The following is a 23,386-nucleotide window of genomic DNA, read 5'->3' as shown; positions in this document are numbered from 1 at the left end:
GTTATTTATACTCCACCTAAAAATATTACTATGGAGCTTAGAAGAATTTTGAAAGAAATAAGGTTTTGTCAAGTAATATTATCTATGGGTAGGGACTGGAACTTCATTTGCAATAGCAAGGCTGTATTTGTGGAACTTGGAAGGGGAAAATAAACCAACAGAGGGTAGATTTCTGAAAAAAGTATATGAGAATATTTGGCATGAGATGTGAATTCAATAGTACGAACTCAGAAATTACATACAATTCTCACTGATAAATACCTGGACTAGACTGCATAGAAATTATATTTCAAAATGTGCATATTTAATTTAAAGCTTTGGGATCTATCCAATAACTATGTCAGATCATGTACCAACAAAAAAATGAAAGTTATGTACTCAACATAACAATTGATCTGTGTTGTCTCATTTTCCTCCAGTTCATACTTTGGGTCATTGGATCTGACCTCTTGTGCCTTTTTTATAAGGCTGTGAATCTGAGACTCTGATTCCTCCCCTATCCATAATTCCCTCCATTCCACTAAAGTACCTCAGATCTCATTTTCCTCCTGATCATATTAGATGTGTTTTCGAGGGATCTGATTTTCTCTGGGATAAATATTTTTTATACAAAATAATAATTTCTCTTTCCTTACCTTTTACATTCCTAGTTTATTGTTAGTGATAGTGAGCACAAATAAGTTTACAGTCTTAGATATTAAAACTTAGGTGATAGTTGTCATTTATAGATTTCTGAAAAAGCTTGCTGTGTTTTCTATGTGTAGGTTTACTTGTTTAGGTGTGTGGGATATAGCTTTTAGGATAGTTACACGAGTAGCTTTATTAATACCTTTGACAGGAATAGTTTAGGTTCGTTACATTACTGAGTGCTCAGTACTCTTGTATTACACTTATTATTCCTCTAATGTCTGACAAAATCCATGGGTTCAAAAAGAGCACAGACTGTGGACATACAATTCCACAAGACCTGCACTTGCTATGCATTTGTTTGGGCACTGCCCACCTTAATGTAAACTGTGACATTTGTGCCCCTTTCAGGACTAGGGACATTCAGGGCTGCAAAGAAAAGTTAATTCTAAAAAAGTTTGCTTCCCCCTCAGACAGAGTCTGCTTCTTAACCTTCCACCTCTAATTCTTCCAGACCAGTGTCAGCATTCCCTGGAAAAAAAAATGGAGAAGGAGAAGGATAAACAGAAGAAATATAAGAGGTAGGAAAGAATAAATTCTTAGTGTTTTGTAAGAAAAATGATCGCGTATCCCAAAAAAGATCAGCGCCCTCGGAAACATGTCTGAGATAGTCAGCAGTCAAATGAGGACTGCGATATTTTAAAGGAATGGAGGGAATTATGGGCAGGGAAGAAGTCAGAGCCTCAGATCCACAGCTTTATAAAGAAAGGCACGGAGTCGGATATGACAATCGGAAGTTGTATCAGTCGAAAATAGACAACATCGGATGCCAAGATAAGGATGCAGGGTGCTGATGAAAAAATGAGACACCGGCACTTTCCTACTTAGCTGCTAAGAAGTTAATTTAAGGAATGGGTAGTGGATACGATCAGCTAGTTTTTAAGAAAGAGATAAATTACTTAAGGAATAGCTTGTGATAGAAGTTACAAACATGGTAGAAATAAGAGAGAGAGAGATATGACAAAGTAATAGGATTCCTTGATAGGAGGTCGGCAAAGGCTGAAGTACTGCAAAAGGAGGAATCTGACAGAACAAGAGAAAGTACAGTTGTGTAAAATTTTATAACAGTAGACGTCCTTTCCTTCGCTGTTGCAGTATTCTTCACCTGACGTCCGGTCAGTATATCAAAGCAGTTACTTTAAGATATGCCGAATGCCACACATATGCTCCTTGCGTAGCATAAACCATAAAGGGGACATCCGGACATACCATCCTCAGAACTGACTGCCCCAGTAGAATATGCAGTCTAACGAAACCCAGGAAGGAAAAGTACTAGGGGAAGGAGGGAGGGAATTAATACTACAACAGTGAAAGAAAGGAAATCTACTGCTATGGTAAGACTTTACACAAATGTACTATGTCCTTCCATTCACTGGTTGCAGCATTCTTCACCTATGGAAGCATGCCAAAGCTCAAGAAAAAACTTGGGAGGAGGAAGGGGTAGTAGAGCCCTATAAGAAGCCATAAATTAATGTCCCTAGCAAAACCAGCTCTAGCTCTGGAGATATCATCCAACTTGCAGCGCTTCGTAAAAGTATGCACAGACGTCCAGGTAGCTGCTTCAAAAATAAAATTATCTAACTCCTTGAAAAAAAACAAAAAATGAAAAACAGGTAATTCAACCAACAAACCAAGAGTAAACCAAAAATGCAACTGTCACTGAACTTCTGTTTTACTTGAACACAAGATAAATGCTTTCATGTACTAACGATGACAGACTTCATCAGATAAAATCCCATTTAAACAAGACGCTTAAAAAAAAAAATCCAGAAAATTCACATGACCCATTCAGTTCTTAAAGGAATAGCGCCACCCAATATATTCTATTCAGTAAATCAGCTGTTACTGAAGCAAAAACACCGTTGAATAAATATTTACAAATACAAAATTATTAAAATTTCTGCCTTACTAAATATAATGTAGCTATCTCATGTAAGCTCTGAGTTTTAACAGGCAAGCTATAGAAAATACTTCGTTTAACCTTGGCGCCCAGCCAGCATTCAGGCGGACCTGCCAGTACAATTCCTTTTTCACCACATGTAGCTCCCATGGCCCACTTCTGGGATTCAAGTAAACCATTTCCAACATTGTAAATTTAAAAATGTAGTCTGGATGACTCTTCATATATTTCCATAATGCATTAGTCAGTTTGTGTTTTTTAATTTCATACAAATGTTCATAGATTCTCTCGGTCTTACCAATGTAGAACAAAGAACACTGACGACATACCGCCACATACACCACTCCCATTGCATTACAATTATATTTGCCATTAACTTGAAATTTCATGCTCCTTACCACATATGTCTCACCATTGTGAATATATTGGCAATAATTACAACACCCACATCTATTCATTCCAAAACGATGCTGTACAGAGATGTGCAAATGCTGGGGGAGGGCTACACTTGGACAGGGATGAGGGATGGGGGCTATATTTGAGAAGCTGAACTATAAATCCACAAAGCCTGGCTACACACTTGAACATAATCTAATTCTGAATACCATACTGAAATACTACCAAAAACTTGCCGGACATTATTAAAGATACTTAAAAAATTACTTTAGAACAGTAATAGAAAGCCACTTATGAGACGGTCCATTCATAAAAATGTTGGAAACTACATAAAGCTCTACTGGATGCATAAATAATCCATGGAAATATCTTGTACTGTAACATTAAAAAGACTAGTACATTTCCTTCACATAACAAATCTCGTTCCATAATCATACAGTACCAGACTGGTTCACTCAGTACATTCCAGAACTCCACATACCCATATAATCACTCTCTGCACAGCACCAAACCATATAATCACTCTCTGCACACCACCAAACCATATAATCATTCTATGCACACCATCAAACCATATGACTCTGTCCACACCACCAAACAAATACTAACATAAGTCACAGTAACCCAGCCTCATTCTCACTTAATAAAAAAAAAAAAAAAAAAAAAAAAACTTTGCATATTCAAAAATTTGCAAAAAACTACACCTATGTAAATCAAACCACAGAAATCAAAGCAGAACAAAATTTGTTAATAAAATAAAACAATCACAACCTCAACTAGGGTGCTGGAAAATGGTCCATTATTGACAAAATGAACCCAATTCTAATTATCTAAATCTAAATAAAATTATACTATCTATAAACATAACTAAAACTATGAAAGTAACATCTAATACAAACCCTCACTACATTACTAAACTAAGTAAAATACCACAGAATTACCTAACACTACAAAAAATGTAAAATTACCTCTGAAGGAGAGAAGAAAACAACCCAGGAGGCAGCCCAGTCATTAAAACCTACAGAAACACAACAGACAACTTATGCAATCCTCACATCCCAATGTAAAACAGTAATTCAAAATTTAAAAATTGAAAATAAATAAATAAATGGAATATGGGAAATACGATGTACCACAGGATTAGGGAACCCAGTTTCACTGACCACTTAACGTGAAACTTGTTCCACAAATTTCCAGTACAAGATATTTCAAATATATTACCTCTGACCTTCATTGCTTATGTAAACATATATAAAAAACATAAATGAACACACACACCCATATAGTGTGTATAATTATATCTATGGTTGCAAATGTATTATATTGTTTTTCTTCCTGCGACCTGCTGCTGTTTACGAGATCGCAGTACAAGCACTGATTGGGAAATTGCCCTTTCTCCACTGTCTTGCAGTCTCAGAGTTGATTTTATATATATATATATATATATTAGCAGAGGGGCTTGCTCCCTATCATATAAAAAATATATATATATTTTCTTCATTGTTTTTTGATTTGAACTGAAAATATCAATCGTTTTTCACAGTATATATGTACATGTATACATATCTATCTATATATGTGCACATACACACAAATATATGGGTCTACTCTGACTTACCGAAATAACACTTCACCGATTCCTAGTTGGCTGACTCCACTTCACCGAAACAGCTTTAAATGGAAACCATGGACTGCCGAAATCCTTTCCCTGTGAAAGGAACCACTTGGCCACCAGGATGAACTTTGCCCTTTCTCCAGTGTAGTGCAATCTTGGAACTGGTATATTTAAGTGGGGGGGGTGGGGTGGGTGTGAGGGCAAAGCCCCCCACTTGAGTGGGTTTAGGTTTGATCCATTGAGGTTTTTTTCCATGGTGGCCAAGTGGTTCCTTTCACAGAGAAAAAATCTTGGCAGTCTGTGCTTTCGGTTTAAAGCCATTTTTGAAGTGTTATTTCGGTGAGTCAAAGTAGACCTAAATATATGTATGTGTGTGTGTGTGTATTTATAGACACACATACACACACACACACACACACACACACACACACACGGATACATATGTCAGTTGAATTGGAAAATATAATTAGCAGATGAGTCCACTCAGGTGGCTTAGAGGGCTAAAGCCACATCAACCCAGGTTCAATTAGCAGCTCTGGTGACTGAATAAGAGGCAGGGAGGGTTGAGTGTGCCTGTCCTGCATGGGAGGAAGCTCGTTGATGATGCTCCCTTAGGGGAGGCATGGCACAAAGAGGGGAGTTGCTCTCAGATGTAATGGAGAAGCATGTGAGGTGATACAGGCAGTGGGTATAGCATATAAAGACCTGCCTCAGGACAGAAGAAAGATGGCTAAATCCTTAGGATGCCCTTAGGATCCCTGAACTGCCCCAGCACTACAATCTAGAGGGGGTAGAAGATGTGCTGAAAGACAGAACGTGGATGCGGGGCACTGGAGGCTGGGCTTGCAAAAATATTCTTTTAAAGTTCCATGTTCTGAGGTTATGCCTTGGAGCATGCACAGAGCCATGTTGACTTCCCCATTTTTTTCTAGGTGTGACATACATCCACATGTGTACATGCATACATACGTGTATGTATATATATATATATATATATATATATATATATATATATATATGTCCTTACATTCACCACTGTAGTATTCTCAAATGGGATTCCTTGCTGCGGAAGTCCGAATGTTAATGTCTGTTATGTACTTCACAGATAAAGATTCTAGTTGTCTACTGATGTACTATGTTCTTCATCTGTAAATATGTTGTAAGTAATTGCTATGTTAAATTGTTAATCGCTATGTAATCCAATGTAACTACTGTCTGTTTATTTTAACTGTGGAGCTTTTCTCCCCGGGCCTCCGCTGAAAATGGACCTACGTGCAGTCGGACACTCCCGGGCAACAAATGTAAATAAATAAACAAACAATCTACCAAAGACTACTTGCTGCTTTTAAAAGGTACGCCGAATGTCACCCAAACGCTCCATGCATAGCGTAAAGCATAAAGGTGACGTTCAGGCTTACCGTAATCAGAATTTCTTTGCTGCGGTCGATGTATCTTTTTACCATCTGCCTACCCGCGTCTGTTTTCGGCCAGCTGAAAACATTTTCATTCTCCAGTCATTATCTATGCCCGTTTGCTGACTTCTTTTGTAACTGCAGATAAGTGCCCAGTTTGGGCTTTAGTGTTTTCTTACTTTTTTGTGCTCCCTGGGGTTAACGTCATCCAGGAAGGGTAAATGCCAGTGTGGGAGACAGATTCTTCATAAAGATCTACACAATAAATGTCTTTTTTGTCTAGACTCTTCTCATGACCATCTATTTGTCAGGCATTCATTCCGAAAACCACATGGCGTACACTTTCCTTCCTTTCCTTGTATCTTGAGAACCAACGTCTTAACCTTCTTGCTAAGGATAAAATGGAAGGAATCTCCCGCCCTGAGAGTCAGCCATTAAGGAAGAAGGTGAAAATGGTACGACTGGAATCTACCACTGTCCAGCCTCTGACAGGGGTTTCTCCCAAAGTTGTTACAAACTAGGAGGCTCATCCAGTTGTGTTGTCGGATTTCTCTGCAACTGTGTCGGAGGCTGGTGAGGGTCTGGTTGCTTTGCAAGCGTCCGTCTTGTCCCCCCCCCCCCGAGGAGCCTAGGGGAGTTCCTCTGTTTTTGGTTGGGGAAAAGGTTCCTACTACGGTTCTCAGCTGCCGCCCTAGGTCTGAGCCTTCTCAGTTTTTTGGAAGGGACATTCCCTTAAAACAAAAATAAAAAATTAAACATGTTTCTTCTGCACCTAGGGATCCACAAAGGCCTTCATTCAGGGGCAATTTACTGCTTTAATGTACTTAAAAAGCCTCAAGGGGTTTTGGTCGGTTCCTGCTCCTCCTTGGTCTTCTGCTCCCCTTAAAAGGCCGAGAAAACAGGATTCTTCTGCAGATGAGTTGGATTCAGATAATGAATCCCTGACTTATTCTACTTAAATTCCTTCTCCTTTAGACTATGGGTCAGAGGAGGAGGAGGAATCTATTAGTCTCTACATGTTCCTTTTGAGGAAATTTCCTTTGGGGACACACTTTCTAGATGATGGATTTTTTTAAATGGGATTGTGCTCAGGTCTCTGATATCCATAAGAGGTACTACGAATTGCTGCAGTTGGAATCCCCTAAACCTGCAAACATCCCTCCTGTTTTTACTGCTTTGCTGGATGCTTTTTCCAATGCCTCTCATGCGCCTGAGTCTCTGCCTCCTGCTCCAAAGAAGCCTGACAGGTTTTATAGGGTGCCTTAGGACTGTTCTTTCCTATATAAATGTCCTGCCGCTGACCCCTCTGGTGTGTCTGTAGCCTCTGATAAGCCATCTTAATTGCTCCCTTCGTCCAAGTTACTGTCTTCTGACAAGGACAAAACTATGGGAAGGTTGGGTAAGAAAGTTTACACTTCTGCTACCCTAGCTTTTAGGGTTATGGATTATCAGACCCATGCGTCGACATACATGTTGGCTCTCTCTCAGGCTTGTCTACTTATTTCTGATTTTCCAGACTCCGAGGGTAAAACTTCTGTTCTTTCCTTGCCAGGGACTTCCTCTCAAGTCAATCGTCATTCTATTAAATGTAGTTATGGTGTGCCAGATACCTCTTCTAGGGCTGCTGTTTTTGGTTCAGTTATGAGAAGGTATTCTTGGCTTAGGCTTCAGCCTCTACCTGATGATATTAAAGCTAAGTTGATGGATGCTCCTCTGGATTCTAAACTTTTGTATGGGGAAGCTACTGCTGGTTTAAGCCCTTTCAGGATAAGGGTAAGGCCTTACAGGAGCTTAAATACGTGTTTGTTTCTCCTGTGCCTAAATTTCAGAGAAACTACCCCACTAAGCCTGCCTTTGTTCATAGGCAATCCTGCCCTTCTACTAAAGTAGGAAGAGTGGCAAACGGGCTCCTCCTGCTAAGGCTACTGAGTTTTCAGGGACTTAAAAAGCTTTCCTTTCTAGACAAACCAGGTGCTGTATGACTCTCCTTCTCTTCCCAGCCACATTTCTCTCTCTCTTCCTGTTTAGCTTCAGATCACTCAGGATTCTTGGGTTCTATCGATTATTTATGAGGAGTACTTCATGGTGTGGAAATCCTGTCCTTTTATGGACATTCCTCAGCCTCCTTAGGAACAACTTCCCTTTTTTTTCCAGAGGTTCTTATAGGTCCATAGGTGTTTACTAGGCTAATGACCACAAGAGCCTTTCTAAGCCTGACCAGTTCTGATACCCTTGATGAGTGTAAGCATGGGCCTGGGAGATAACCATTTACAGGTTACCCATGTCCATGAGAGACACAGATGCCAAACCAGGGATGAAGTTCCAGGTTCCCATCCAATTGTCTAAGCTGCACTTGAATTTAGTTAAGGAAGAACTCTGCTTTACATGGATAGGGAGCCAGTATCATAGATGGGGTAGTCTCTGGAAGACGTACCTCTCTCTCCAGTAGGACCTATTTATATCACAGGCAAGTTTAAGTCTTTAGAAAGGGTAATTCTGGTGCTGTTTTGTGGATATGCAGGAGGTCAAAGTGGGGTCTGACAATGCCCTGTATGCCAGGCATAGATCTCCCCTCAAAAGCCAGCAGGAGACAGAATACAGGGATAGTCGCTTGAGGCGGTCTGCATAGGATATATTACTTGTGTCCTGTATTTTTTATTCTTCAAAATCTCTTGACTCAGGGTACTATTCAAGAGGGGCCTGTATCTCAAAGGGTGAAAGGGTTCTACTCCAGACCATTTCTAGTGCCCAGGAAAGAGGCCAACTGTAGATCTATTCTAGACCTCTCTCATTTATAAAGTGCCTTCCTTTCGGATGTTGTCCCTTCAGATTCTGCTTTGTGTCTTGCTCCCTCAGGCATATATGGTGTCGGTGGATCTCAAGGATGCTTATCTCCACCATCCAATCCATCCTTTTTTCAGGAAGGTTTTGTGTTTCTCTATTGCTTCCTGGCATTTTTAGTTCTCTGCTTTGCCCTTTCGACTTTCTACTGCCCCACAGGTGTTCACCAAATGCCTTGCTCCTGTGATCATTTTTTGTAGGCTTCAAGGGATTCAAATATTTCCTTACATAGATGACCTGTTGATTCAGGCAACCTCTCCAGATTCCATTTTGCAAAATCTTCATTTTGCAGTCTCACCTCTTCAGAGTCTGGGGTTTACTATAAATTTCAAAAGGCCTTCCCTTGCTCCTTCTCAGGATCATGTTTTTCTGGGCTACATGATTCAGATGGTGCCAGTTCTTGCATCCCTGTCCCTCCAAAGGCCTTGACTCTCATTTCTTTCTTTCAAACTCTTCTTCCTCTGACCTCCATTGCCAGGGAGTTTCTGAGAGCTCTGGGTTTCATGGCATCCACCATTCCGCTGCTCCCTCTGGCCAAACTTCACATGAGAAAGTTTCAGTGGTTTCTGAAGTCAGTGTGGCTCTAACATGCACACCCTGTACACTTTGGTTCCTCTTCCTCCTTCTCAGACAGGAACTTCACTGGTGGGTTCAGCAGCTGTCTGTGAATCTAGGTATCCCTTTACATCCCCATCTTCCCTCTCAGGAATTGTTCACAGACCCTTCAGACATGGGATTAGGGGACAACATTTTGCTCCTTACAAGTACAGGGGGCGTGGTCACCTCATCAGCAGAAGGAGCACATCAATGTCAAAGAGATGAGAGCTCTTCTGCTGGCTCTTCCAGCCTTTCCATCCTCTTTTCTCTCCAGGGCCTCTCTCAAGGTGTTCACAGACAATACCACAGTGATGTAGTATACGAACAAACAGGGAGGAACGAGATCTTATCTTCTTTGCTGGTTGGCACTCCTGGCATGGGATCTTGCTGTTAAACATCAGGTAATTCTTCAGGCAGTTTATCTTTCTTCTGGTCAGAACACTGTGGCAGACACTCTGAGCAGGTCCTTAATTCAGTCCCATGAATGAATGTTTCACAGGGATGTGTTTCTGGACATTATTCACCAGTGGGGAACTTCTCAAGTGGATCTTTTTGCCTTCTCTCTGAACAGACAACTTCCTCTGGTTTGTGACAGAGTCCCAGGTCCTCTGGTATAGAAGGTGAATGCCCTCTCATTCTCTTGGAAGGGAATGTTTCTTTATGCATTCCCTCCCCTTCCTCTCATTCCGAAAGTCCTGTTCAAGATTCAACAGGATGCTCCCAAAATCTTGTTGGTGACTCCTTTTTGGCCACGACAGCACTGGCTCCCTTTACTTCTGCATCTAGCCAGGGGCAATCATTACAACTTACTTCACAGGGTGGATCTAATCACACAAAATAAGGGATCTCTCATCCATCCCCACCTGTCCCCGCTTCAACTGACACTGCGGGTGATAGGATTTTGACACCTCACAAGACACCTTTTTTTCTGAGGACTTGCAAGTCCTGCAGGAAGCCAGGAAACCTACTACTAGGAAATCTACTTATTCAAATGGAATAAGTTTTCTATTTGGTATCTATCTCATAATCTGGACCCACTTTCTGTAGATGTTCCTTTGGTTCTGTCATTTGTGCGAATTGCTCAGTGCTGGTTTGGCCTATTCTTCTACTAGGGCCCACTTATCTATCTCTGCTTGTCTGCCTTTTTCCCTTCCTTTAGCTTCTAGATTTGAGGTTAAACAATTTCTTAAAGGCATCCTTAATATTAGACATCCCAGGAAGCTTGTTCCTCCTCCTCCTCCCTGGGATCTTAATTTTGTTTTGGAGAAATTGACTCAGGCTCCTTTTGAGTCTGCTGCTTCAGTTTCCTTGCTACATTGTTCCTGGAAGACTGCTCTTTTGTTAGCTCTTACTTTTGCCAGACGGGTGTCTTGAGTTGCAGGTCCTTATGGTTTGTCCTCCTTTTTTGATTTTTCATGAGGAGAGTGCCTTTGCAGACTAACCCTTCTTTTATACCTAAGGTGGTTAATGCGCTAACACTGAATCAGTGTATTAATCTGCCTACTTTTTTCCCTGCCCGCAATCTGACAGTGAGAGGGTGCTGCATACTTTGGACATGCATAGGCAACTTGGGGTTTATCTGGATAAGACCAAGGCTATTAGAAAATCTGATCAGTTATTTGTTTCTTTTCATCCTAAATCTTTGGGACTTGCTGTAGCCAAGCAAATTATTTCTTCTTGGATTTCTAAGGCTTTTTCCTTTTTAGGTTCAAACATTGGTAGTGGCTATCGGCCCTAGGGCCTATACAAGCCTAGCCATAACAATTCCCTGGCTATTTCTTCCCACACTATTTACTTCCTGGACCCCTGTCTAGCAGGGCGACTGACGTGATCCCCGGGGTGAATTTCCTATCTCCCATCCAATCATCAACGTTCCTTTTGAAGATGGCCAAAGAGGTGCTCTGTTTGACATGTATAGGCAGTCTATTCCAGAGTCTGGGGAGTCTCTGGGTCAGGAATCTATCTCTCCTGCATGTTTTGTTTATTGTGATGACAAGGTTTAGATCCCTGGAGCGTGTGGCTCTGAGGGATTGGGATTTCTTTAAGTGTAGCATGTCCAACAACTCTGGGTTTGACATGGCCTTGTATGTTAAGCAGAGATCGTCTCTGAATAGACGATATGCGACAACGATAGAGACAGACTTTTGTTATATTTTCCATGGGAACAGCCTTCCTTCTTCAGTTAAGGCTCATTCTACTAGAGCTGTGGCTTCTTCGGGTGTTTTTTTCAAGGGTTTAGATACTACTATTACTGAGGCAGCTACCCAGACTTCTGTGCATACCTTTACCAAGTACTAGACGTTGGATGGTATCTCTAGAACTAGGACTTGTTTTTTCTAGTACTGTTCTTCATGGCTTTTTAGGGGACTCTTCTGCCTCTTCCCCCTCCCAAGTTTCCTCTTGAGCTTTGGCACTCTCCCATCGGTTAAGAACACAGCAGCAGTGAATGCAAGGATATAGTACAATTGTGTAAAAGTCCTGCCTTCACTGCTGCAGTAGTTGTTCCCTCCCTTCATTCCCAGAGTCTTTTGCCTTCCTGACGTACAGGCTAACCCCTTGGTTTTCTTGGACTGTGTTCCTACTGAGGCATTCAGTTCTGATTATGGTACGCCTGAACGTCACCTTTATGCCCTACTCTATGCAAGGAGCATTTGGGTGACATTCGGTGTACCTTTTAAAAGAACCAAGTAGTCTTTGGCAGACTGGCTGGATATTCAGGCTTCCATGGCAGGGAATCCCATCTGTTAAGAATACTACAACAGTGAAGGGAAGGACATCTACCGTTATGGTAAGATTTTACACAATTGCATTACACACACACACACACACACACACACACACACACACACACACACACACACACACACACACATATATATGGCTACAATTAAAGCAGGAATGCACATTTGACTGGAAAGTTTTGGAGGATGTAAAAAGACTGAATGCACAAATTAATTAATTGTTAAATGAGCAAATGCACAAATGACCGAATGCTTAGAAGGGTTAGAACATAATTAAGGTGGTGCAGTGGGGCCCACCTTACTCATACATGCTAACCCTAGCCCTACACATTACATTACAAAAAAATCTTTCCGTAACAGTATTATTACATTTTATACATTTTGCGATTCAATTTGGAGAGAAAAGCTCCAGAAAATTGCAAATTACAGATTTAACATAAGAGTAAGTTATTAGAGAAATGTAATGTACACAAATTAAGCAAATTTAAACAAACAGAAAAACACATATTAGTAGAGTGCACATATTAGTACAATGCAATAAAAGTAATATTTACAAACAAAGTTTTTAACAGTTTAACATATTAGCACAATGCAATAACAGAAATGGTCTAAATTTTTTAACAGTTATGCTAATTCATGCAGTTAATTTCTAGGCTACTGAATTGTACCACTCCAGGAGTTATGCTAATTCCTACAGTTTATTAGGGGTACAAAACAATGGAAGGCTATTGTGAATTATAGCTTACAGAGAGAAGCTATAGTGTAGGGAGATTATGTGGTGTGGGAGCAAGTTAAGTGTGTGTTAGGTGTGTGTGAAGTAAGGTTTTGAATGAAGAGAGGCTGCTGGTGGTGCGGATGAGAGGTGGGAGGGAATTCCAATGGCGTGCTAGAGAGAAGGACATTAGATGTTTGCCTGGTGGACGGGCAGGTTTATGTAGTTCAATTAGATTTTGGGAATTAGATCACAAAAGTCTATTTGGTTGGTGCATTTTAAAGGTGGTGGCAAGAGAGGGACAGAGAGAGAGAGAGAGAGAGAGGGTGAAAAGAAGTTTGTGCGCTTGGACAAGTTGAATATAGATGAGGTAACTGGCCAGCTCAAGCCAATTCAGTTGGTGCAGTGCAGTGATGGGAAGTGGATCTATGGCCGGTTGCAAATTTTATTTTATTATAGCAAGAGGGTAGTTTAGTCTCGAGGGAGGAATGCAGGTTAGTAAGGATAGAGGCACCATATAGTTGGGACTGGATAAGGTAAGTGTTGGCAAGGGTGACCCTAATGGAGAAAGAGATGTAATGGTTGTGTCGGTAAAGCATGCCTATTTTTCGTCTGTGTGGGGTTTTTTTTATATTTACTTGTAGATGATTATCAAACTTTAGCTGGTCATCGATCAGGACTCCTAGTAGTTTAGCATTACAGACGATTTCGAGAGGAGTATTATTTTGACTGGTGACTGAGAATGAGGTTTTATCTAGGATGGTGGTTTTGGAAGCAGTAAATATGAGTTTAGTTTTGGTAGCATTGAGTGCTAGATGGTCGTCCATCATCCATTGCTCAGCGGAGGAGAAGGCATCTTGGGTTAATTTAACTAGGGTGGGTCTAGAAGAGGCAGAGCAGATTATTGTTGAATCGTTGGCATATTCAACAAGGTTGGCATTTGGAATGGCTTGGTAGAAACCGTTTATGGATATACTGAATAGAAGGGGGCCTAAAACTGAACCCTGGGGGACACCTGTGGGAGTATTGAGAAAAGGGGGGGTGGCTTTTGTTCATCTGACTGCTTGTTGCCTGTTTGAGACGTAACTCGTAAACCAGTTAATAGAGGAGTGGTTTAGTGTTAGCTTGGAGAGTTTAGTGAAAAGAAAGTTATAAGAGAAAGTGTCGAATGCATTAGAGAGGCCAAGGAGGAGAGTGGACACAATGTGGCCAGTGTCACAGGCCTTATTAACTGTTTCTAGGAAGGAGAAGAGAGCTGTAGTAGTACTGTGGCCTGGTCTGAAACCATGTTGAGTACGGTTTAGAAGATGGTTGTTTATGAGGTAAGGCAGAAGTTGCAGATGGATGCATTTTTTTGAGAAGTTTAGAAATGAGGGATAAGAAAGCGATAGGTCAAAAGTTTGTGATATTATTGTTATTACCACCTTTATGGAGTGGAAAAATTAAGGCCTTTTTCCAGAGCTGGGGAACTTGACATTCAGCAATCGATCGATTTATAAGAACGCAGATGGGAAGAGCTATACCTTCTGTGGCAACTTTTAAGAAATATGAGGTTATATCATCAGGGGCATTGCAGCCAGGTTTCAATGTTAGTAGAAGTTTTTTTATGGTGGCTCTAGGGAAGGGGTTGAAGGAGAAAGGAGGAGGTTGGGAGCAGGAGATGCTAGGGGAGGGAGGGATAGGTGGAAATAAGGGTGGGGAAGCTGAATGGGAAGTGAAGGATGATGCAAGTTTACTTATGGAATCGATAAAAAAAAGTGTTAAAATGGGTGGTTAAGTCCAAGTCAAAGGCATCTGGATCAGGGCAGGGTTTTTTTTGCCAGGGTTGAGAAAGGAGGGGATTCCATGCCAGAATTTTTTGGGGTTGGTGTTATGGTTGGTTTGGAGTGTAGAAAAGTAGGCTTTGCGGTCCGAGATATGTTTTTTTTACTTTGTTACAAAGTGTTTTAAATTCATTAAGGGTGGTGATAGTTTTATTTTTGGAGTAGCGTTTCCAGGCTTTATCCCGGAATCGCATGGCCATTAAAGTATTTTTGGTTAGCCAAGGTACAGGATTGCTTCTTATGTGTTTTGTTTTCAGAGGGGCAAAGTAGTCAAGCAAGTTGAGGAAAGTTGAGTTAAAGTAGGTAACAGCATTTTCTAAGGGAAGGGTTTTTAGTGGGTCCCAGTTCATTTTTTTAGTGCATTTGAGAATGTGCTAGGATTAAAGTTTTTTAGACAGTGAGTGAAGGTGTAGGTATGAGTTAGTTGTACGGAGGAGGGAAGATGGTGGGCAAAAGTGGGGAAGTGGTCGCCTAATGGGTTGGCCAGAGTGCCACTATCAGGGATGTAATGTGGATGAGAAACTAGAATCCAGTCCAGGGTGCTTCCAGTAAGGAAGTTCTTGGAAGGCATAGTTGTTGAGTTAATAAGCTGAGTGAAGTTGTAAAAGTTTATATTAAGTGAGTTTGTAGGAGAATGAATGGTTGACCAGTTGATATTATCACCCAGGATTATAGTTTCATTCGTAATGTTGTTGGAGAACCAGGAGAGAATATCTTCAAGGGTTGAGATAATGTCTCCAGGAGGGATATAAAGGGATACTATGCATATAAGTTTACATTTGTTTATGTGAAGTAGGGCTGGAATTAGTTCTGCCTTGCCAAATTTGGGAATAGGTTTGGTATAGGGGGGTAACTACATGGCATGATGAGTAGAGGGAAGCGACTCCCCCTCCTTGTTTGTGTGTTCTATCTTTCCTAATTATAGTTTGGGTGGTGTTAGTTCAGTCTTTTATATGGGGTTTGAGCCAGGTTTCTGAGATGGCCAGAATATTGGGTTGGTTATGGAGAAGCCAGGCATGGAGGTTAGGAATTTTGTTGCATATGCTCTGAGCATTTATAGCTGAGAAACAGAGGGGTTTACCAGTTGTGGGAGGAGGATGGGATTGTGAGGTTGAGATGTGTGGGGGAAGGGCCAGGGTTTGGGTGAATGTAGCCGGAGAGAAGGACAGAGACGAGATGGCAGAAGAGGTATGGTTGCTTGGTATGTAATCTATGGGGTGTAAGCTTTATGGGGATGTGGCTACTACAGATGTGAGTAGAGTTTTTGGGGTTAGCTAAGAGTTTGTAGGCGAAGAACATACTACTATTGAAGGGGTAGAGACCGGGTGATATGCAGGTTGAGGAATATGTGTGCATCACAGAGATTGCTTGAAATGGGGGTGGGTGACTTGCACAGAGAGGTTGGGTGAGATAGGTTAGGTAACATATGGTAATAAGTAGTAATATTTGCGTTAGAAGTGAAAGCGGTTTGGTAGACATGATAACTATTTAGGATCTCTTTTTTTGTCCATCTGCAACTCTCTTGAGTTTTTGACATTTCAAGATGCAATCATATACCTACACACACACACACACACACACACACACACACACACACACACACACACACACACACACACACACACACACTTTACAGACAGATATATTATAGGATCCCACAAAGATGCCAGCAGAGGAGAAAGCCATACTATACCCCCCTCCAGTGAAAAGAGGGGGCCAGAACCAAAGGTCAGAGACAGACAGAAATGACTGGTTTCGCAGTGCAAAAGAACCAAAGAAAGACACAGGTAGAGGACTGGGAGCTCTAAGGGTAAGGCTGGGACAGAAGCCTTCGACTGCGATTCAATAAAACTAAAAGGGTGTCTGAGCAGGAAAGCTCTACGGGTAAGGCTGGAAGAGAAGCCTTCGACAGAGACTTACTAACAAAGACTGCCTGAGCAAGGAAGCTCTAAAGATAAGGCTGTGACAGGAGCCCTTGACTGAGACATACTAACACATGGTGAGCCATACGAAGTGTAGACAGTCTGGAGTGATTAACAGACTATGAACTGTGAACTTAACTAATGTTAAGTAATCTCCTTTTATTTCAAGTCATGTAGGAAGTAATAACTCTACTGCCTTGCGTCTGTTGAGGTTTTACATTTTACTAGTAGTTGATACTATAAGAAATTTGGTGGTAACTACTGAGAGTTCATACAACTTTGGGGCCGATATATGTAGCATTGTTGGGAAGTGTTATGCCACCTTGAAGGACATCTTACAAACTATTGCTTTTAGAAGAAAGGGGGGACTATTACCTCTGCATAATGGTCTGATAAAAACGATAACCGAATAACGTAGAGAATCAAATAGCGATGGTCAATCGCAGATGAAGGAGTTTGAAAGGAGTCGCAAAATTCTGACAAGAAACATCATATCTATGAAAGGCCTTGGTTATAAACAAGGACTAAAGGAATTAAGACTGCATTTAAATCAGTTATAGATTTTTAAGAGGTGACCGGATTTTTATGTATAGATGTTTCATTAATAAAATCTAAGCATCAACTACAGGCATACCGTTTGATACGCATGAACTGAGATTTGGGAATGGTTTTGCAAATGTGGGGGGGGGGGATGAAAGCTGGAGGCATGGAGGAGTGAATTATTCTCAGGGAATTTATGATGAATTTCTGTAGTCAACGTATGATCAGATGCGCGGCAAACCAGGACATCCAAACTCAGTTAAAAAGAAAGGAAGAAAATTAAGTTTCAAAGAGACTTAGATGATTACACCAAAGGTGATCCCTTTAATTTTGAAAATAAAGTAAAACATGTCCGATTCAGTTCACAAAATCGGACGACTTCCAAAAGGAAACGCACTAAATCTATTCTTAAAAAGGGTCCTTTTTATAACGCAGACACATCAGGTGAAGATTCTTCTTCAGGTCTAGACACTGATTCTGGGGGTGCTACAGCCTCACCAGCATTGAAAAGAAGGAATTCCCTAACCATTCAGGGTTTTCACACAGGAGGAGGGGGGGCAGAAAACATAAAAGCTGTAGACAATATGGAAAGTTTACTACAGATGTTTGTGACCAAAGAACAAATGTGAACATAACAAACATTTTATCTCATGTCCTCACCTCCTCTGAAATTGAAATTCTCAATAAAGGGTTATCATTTATTCCTGGTTTCTTTGTTTCAGAGGAAAGTTTTGTTAATGACATAATTTCATTTTGCAGGATTCTTAATCTTAAATTATTTTTTCAGGAACAACAGTCATCAAAGACCTCTGATGAATTTAAATATCACAAGTCCTCTTTTATGCCTCCCGTGAATCAACATGTCTCTATGTTTCAAGATGCGATTATTAAAGACCTTCACTTTCAATATAGGTCTTTTACCCCTTTACCTAACAACTTATCCAGAACATGTATGGACAACATTACCAAACTAGCCAACAATCAGGAGCTGGTTATAACTGGTGCTGACAAAGGGGGTTCGATAGTAGTACAGGATCTGTCTCAGTATGACAAGGAAGCTTCTAGACAATTGTCCAATGTACGATACTGTACCCAATTAACCATTGACCCAACACCTTTCTTTAAACAACAGATTGACTCTTTCCTCACATTAGCTGTTGAAGAAGGTATCATCACCAAGAACACACTGTCCCAACTCACTATATCCAACCCTTGCCAACAGTATATATATTTTCTACCCAAAATTCATAAAAACCTCCAGAATCCTCCTGGTAGACCTATTGTTTCTGGTAGGAATTCGTTAACAGAACCTTTATCCCTCTTCCTGACCAAATACCTACATCCACTTTTAAAATGTGTTAGAGCAAGGATTAGGGACACTACAGAATTTCTCCAAATCATTTCCGAAACACAATTGGAACCAGACTGGTTACTGTGTACATTGGATGTAACATCACTATACACTAATATTCCACACTGGGCTGGTTTGGAGGCCTTAGAATATTGCCTCAATAAGACTGAATTATACAAACCTGGCATTAATACCCTATTGTTGTGTTTGACAAAACATGTCTTGACTAAGAATGTATTCTTTTACAAGGGAAATTGTTATTTGCAAACTAAGGGGACAGCAGTGGGGGCTTCTTTTGCCCCTATATACGCAGATTTGTTCATGGCATACTTCGAAGAACAGGTCATTTATGACACTTCGCATAATATTTATATGGAAGAAATGGACATCTGGCGGAGATATTTGGATGACTGCTGGTTGGTATGGAGGGCGGATACTGAATATCTTTTGGAATTCACCACATATTTGAATGAAAACAAATGGGGAATCGAATTCTCTGTCAACTATGATAAAAATAAAAATGATTTTTTTGGATGTCCTGGTTTGCCGCGCATCTGATCATACGTTGACTACAGAAATTCAACGTAAATTCCCTGAGAATAATTCACTCCTCCATGCCTCCAGCTTTCACCCCCCCCCCACATTTGCAAAAACATTCCCAAATCTCAGTTCATGCGTATCAGACGCATTTGTTCTGATCAACACACCTATACACGATTCAGGGACGATTTAGTTCTCAGATTTTATGATCGGGGTTATAAAATGGGTCAATTATTACATACCAAACACACTGTGGACAACATGAAAAGGGAAGATCTCCTTCTTTACAAAAATAGGAATCAATCAAATTCCAAACCAGCCAGACTCGTCACTACATATGGACGCAATACTAATGTATTAACCAATACTGTTCAGCAAAACTGGAATATATTAACATGTGACCCGAAACTCAATGAAATACTTGGTGACAGATGCCTGTTTTCTTTCCGCAAAGGCAGAAATTGATCTGCCTTTTTTAATCATTTCAAACATTTGGAAGTCAAAAGTACCAACACCATCCAAACCACACTATCAGGTGAACCTTTAATTGGATGCTTTCCTTGCGGACACTGCACACATTGTGCCAAGTTACTTAAAACAAAAGATTTTAGCAGCCAAAACACCTCCGAGGTTTACAATATTAAATTTTTTGCCAACTGTTCCTCGGACTGGATAATATATTTGGCCAAGTGCAACTGTCCTGCATTTTACATTGGTCAAACTTCAAGACCCTTGAAATTCAGAATATCTGAGCACCTCAGCGACATTAAAAACAAGAGAGAAACCAATGCTCTTTATAAGCATTCATTAATACACAGTAATGCATGTTTTAGTTTCACCATTACTGATAAAATAAATAGACACAGAAATAATAAATTAGGTTGGCATGAACTACTGAATTCCATGGAGAAAAAAATGGATTATTAAACTTGGTGGTCTCTTTAAGCCTGGTCTTAATGAGCAGTTGTAATTAATCACATGGTCAACTCATTCATTATAAAATGGTTCTTTTTTTCTCTGAATCTTTTACACTGATGAAGGCTCTGTATTGAATTAGCCGAAACCGGTCTGTTAAAAGAACTAATATACTTTTATTAAAGTATTCCATGTTTATTTAAAGGTGCCTTGTATGCTGGTCCTTGTTTTTTGTTTGGATTGCTGTTTCTCTTGGGACCTTGTAGCTGCCGTACTCGCAGAGGTTGCGTTACTTTCTATTTACATTTTCCCCAATATAAAAAGAGGTGAAAAACAGGGTTACGTCTTCAAAAGCTGCAGTCGTCAAAATAAAAAGAAATCCACACCTTCACTCTCCCCATATTTTTTCTAGATTTGCTGGGTAGCTGGCTGTGTAAAAGCTGTAGTTTGCCTCATTAAATAGTAACAGATGGTTGTGATTTGAAATAGCCAGTAACACAAATAACAGCAGCCTCTGGATTCTAATACTGTACTTAGTTACATGGAGAAAAGGAACACTCATCTGTCCAAAAATGAGAGGAACTACAGATTTGTACATGTAACTGTTGCAGTACGACTCATCCATGCCCTTCAACTAAAGACTTTTCCATCAACTAATTTCTCAGAAACTAGTCTCACTTTAACCATTTATAGCACTTTACTGACCTCAGCATAGCGAGAGTCTTGAGTAAAACTGTAAACAGTGGTAAACAGAAAAACAGAATCTGATCCTAAATCATGCACACCAACATGATATCTAATAAGTAAAAATAAATGGCAAGTTAGTTTGTGATCTGTAGCAGAGAAACGAGCATTATTAAAAAAAATAGGTTATCGATGGCTTTTTGGGGCACTAAAAATCTAGGCAATGGTATACTGAGAAAAAAAACAGTGATACTACAGTGCAGGGAGGTATTTTAAAGGAAAGCTTTCTTGTGAAGAAGAGCAAAAAGAAAATATTTACCTAAGGATACACTACATATGTTATAATACAAGACTGAGGAAAGAAAATATTTACCTATGGATACACTGCATCTGTTATAATACAGGATTGAGGAAACACTGCATCTGTTATAATACAGGACTGAGGAAAGAAAATATTTACCTAAGGATACACTGCATCTGTTATAATACAGGACTGAGGAAAGAAAATATTTACCTAAGGATACACTGCATCTGTTATAACACAGGACTGAGGAAACAGTGCATCTGTTATAATACAGAACTGAGGAAAGAAAATATTTACCTAAGGATACACTGCATCTGTTATAACGCAGGACTGAAGAAACACTGCATCTGTTATAATACAGGACTGAGGAAAGAAAATATTTATCTAAGGATACACTGCATCTGTTATAATACAGGACTGAGAAAAGAAAATATTTACCTAAGGAAACACTGCATCTGTTAGAATACAGGACTGAGGAAAGAAAATATTTACCTAAGGAAACACTGCATCTGTTATAGGAAACACTGCACCTGTTATAATACAGGACTGAGGAAAGAAAATATTTACCTAAGGAAACACTGCATCTGTTATAACACAGGACTGAGGAAACACTGCATCTGTTATAATACAGGACTGAGGAAAGAAAATATTTACCTAAGGATACACTGCATCTGTTATAATACAGGACTGAGGAAAGAAAATATTTACCTAAGGATACACTGAACCTGTTATAATACAGGACTAAGGAAACACTGCATCTGTTATAACACAGGACTGAGGAAAGAAAATATTTACCTAAGGATACACTGCATCTGTTATAATACAGGACTGAGGAAAGAAAATATTTACCTAAGGATACACTGCATCTGTTATAACACAGGACTGAGGAAACACTGCATCTGTTATAATATAGGACTGAGGAAAGAAAATATTTACCTAAGGATACACTGCATCTGTTATAAGGATACACTGCATCTGTTATAACACAGGACTGAGGAAACACTGCATCTGTTATAATACAGGACTGAGGAAAGAAAATATTTACCTAAGGATACACTGCATCTGTTATAATACAGGACTGCGAAAAGAAAATATTTACCTAAGGATACACTGCATCTGTTATAATACAGAACTGAGGAAAGAAAATATTTACCTAAGGATACACTGCATCTGTTATAATACAGGACTGAGGAAAGAAAATATTTACCTAAGGACACACTGCATCTGTTATAACACAGGACTAAGGAAACACTGCATCTGTTATAATACAGGACTGAGGAAAGAAAATATTTACCTAAGGATACACTGCATCTGTTATAATACAGGACTGAGGAAAGAAAATATTTACCTGCATCTGTTATAATACAGGACTGAGGAAAAAAATATTTACCTAAGGACACACTGCATCTGTTATAATACAGGACTAAGGAAACACTGCATCTGTTATAATACAGGACTGAGCAAAGAAAATATTTACCTAAGGATACACTGCATCTGTTATAATACAGGACTGAGGAAAGAAAATATTTACCTAAGGATACACTGCATCTGTTATAACACAGGACTGAGGAAACACTGCATCTGTTATAATACAGGACTGAGGAAAGAAAATATTTACCTAAGGATAAACTGCATCTGTTATAATACAGGACTGAGGAAAGAAAATATTTTCCTAAGGATACACTGCATCTGTTATAATACAGGACTAAGGAAACACGGCATCTGTTATAATACAGGACTGAGGAAAGAAAATATTTACCTAAGGATACACTGCATATGTTATAATACAGGACTGAGGAAAGAAAATATTTACCTAAGGAAACACTGCATCTGTTATAATACAGGACTGAGGAAAGAAAATATTTACCTAAGGATACACTGCATCTGTTATAATATAGGACTAAGGAAACACTGCATCTGTTATAATACAGGACTGAGGAAAGAAAATATTTACCTAAGGAAACACTGCATCTGTTATAATACAGGACTGAGGAAAGAAAATATTTACCTAAGGATACACTGCATCTGTTATAATACAGGACTAAGGAAACACTGCATCTGTTATAATACAGGACTGAGGAAAGAAAATATTTACCTAAGGATACACTGCATCTGTTATAATTGTTATAATACAGGACTGAGGAAAGAAAATATTTACCTAAGGATACACTGCATCTGTTATAATACAGGACTAAGGAAACACTGCATCTGTTATAATACAGGACTGAGGAAAGAAAATATTTACCTAAGGAAACACTGCATCTGTTATAATACAGGACTGAGGAAAGAAAATATTTACCTAAGGATACACTGCATCTGTTATAATACAGGACTAAGGAAACACTGCATCTGTTATAATACAGGACTGAGGAAAGAAAATATTTACCTAAGGATGCACTGCATCTG

At 39.8% G+C, this 23,386-nt stretch overlaps 1 protein-coding gene across 8 annotated transcripts in view; it reads right to left on the bottom strand.

The window, feature by feature from the left end:
* Window positions 1–23,386, bottom strand: part of MSI1 (musashi RNA binding protein 1) — a 755,253-nt gene that overhangs the window by 148,603 nt on the left and 583,264 nt on the right. Inside the window, exon 11 of one of the 8 annotated variants that reach the window (XM_044068894.1) lies at window positions 3,952–4,001. The exons of the other annotated variants lie outside the window; for them this stretch is intronic. Within the exon in view, the coding sequence (XP_043924829.1) occupies window positions 3,952–4,001 (50 nt within the window). The remainder of the gene's footprint in view (window positions 1–3,951; window positions 4,002–23,386) is intronic. 8 annotated transcript variants of the gene reach the window in all.

Source organism: Protopterus annectens, chromosome 4.part0 (assembly GCF_019279795.1).
Source record: "Protopterus annectens isolate FY-2018-M chromosome 4.part0, PAN1.0, whole genome shotgun sequence".
Classification (NCBI taxonomy): Eukaryota; Metazoa; Chordata; order Ceratodontiformes; family Protopteridae; genus Protopterus; species Protopterus annectens.
Note: the sequence above shows the minus strand (reverse complement) of the source record. Positions and strands in the feature narration are given on the sequence as shown.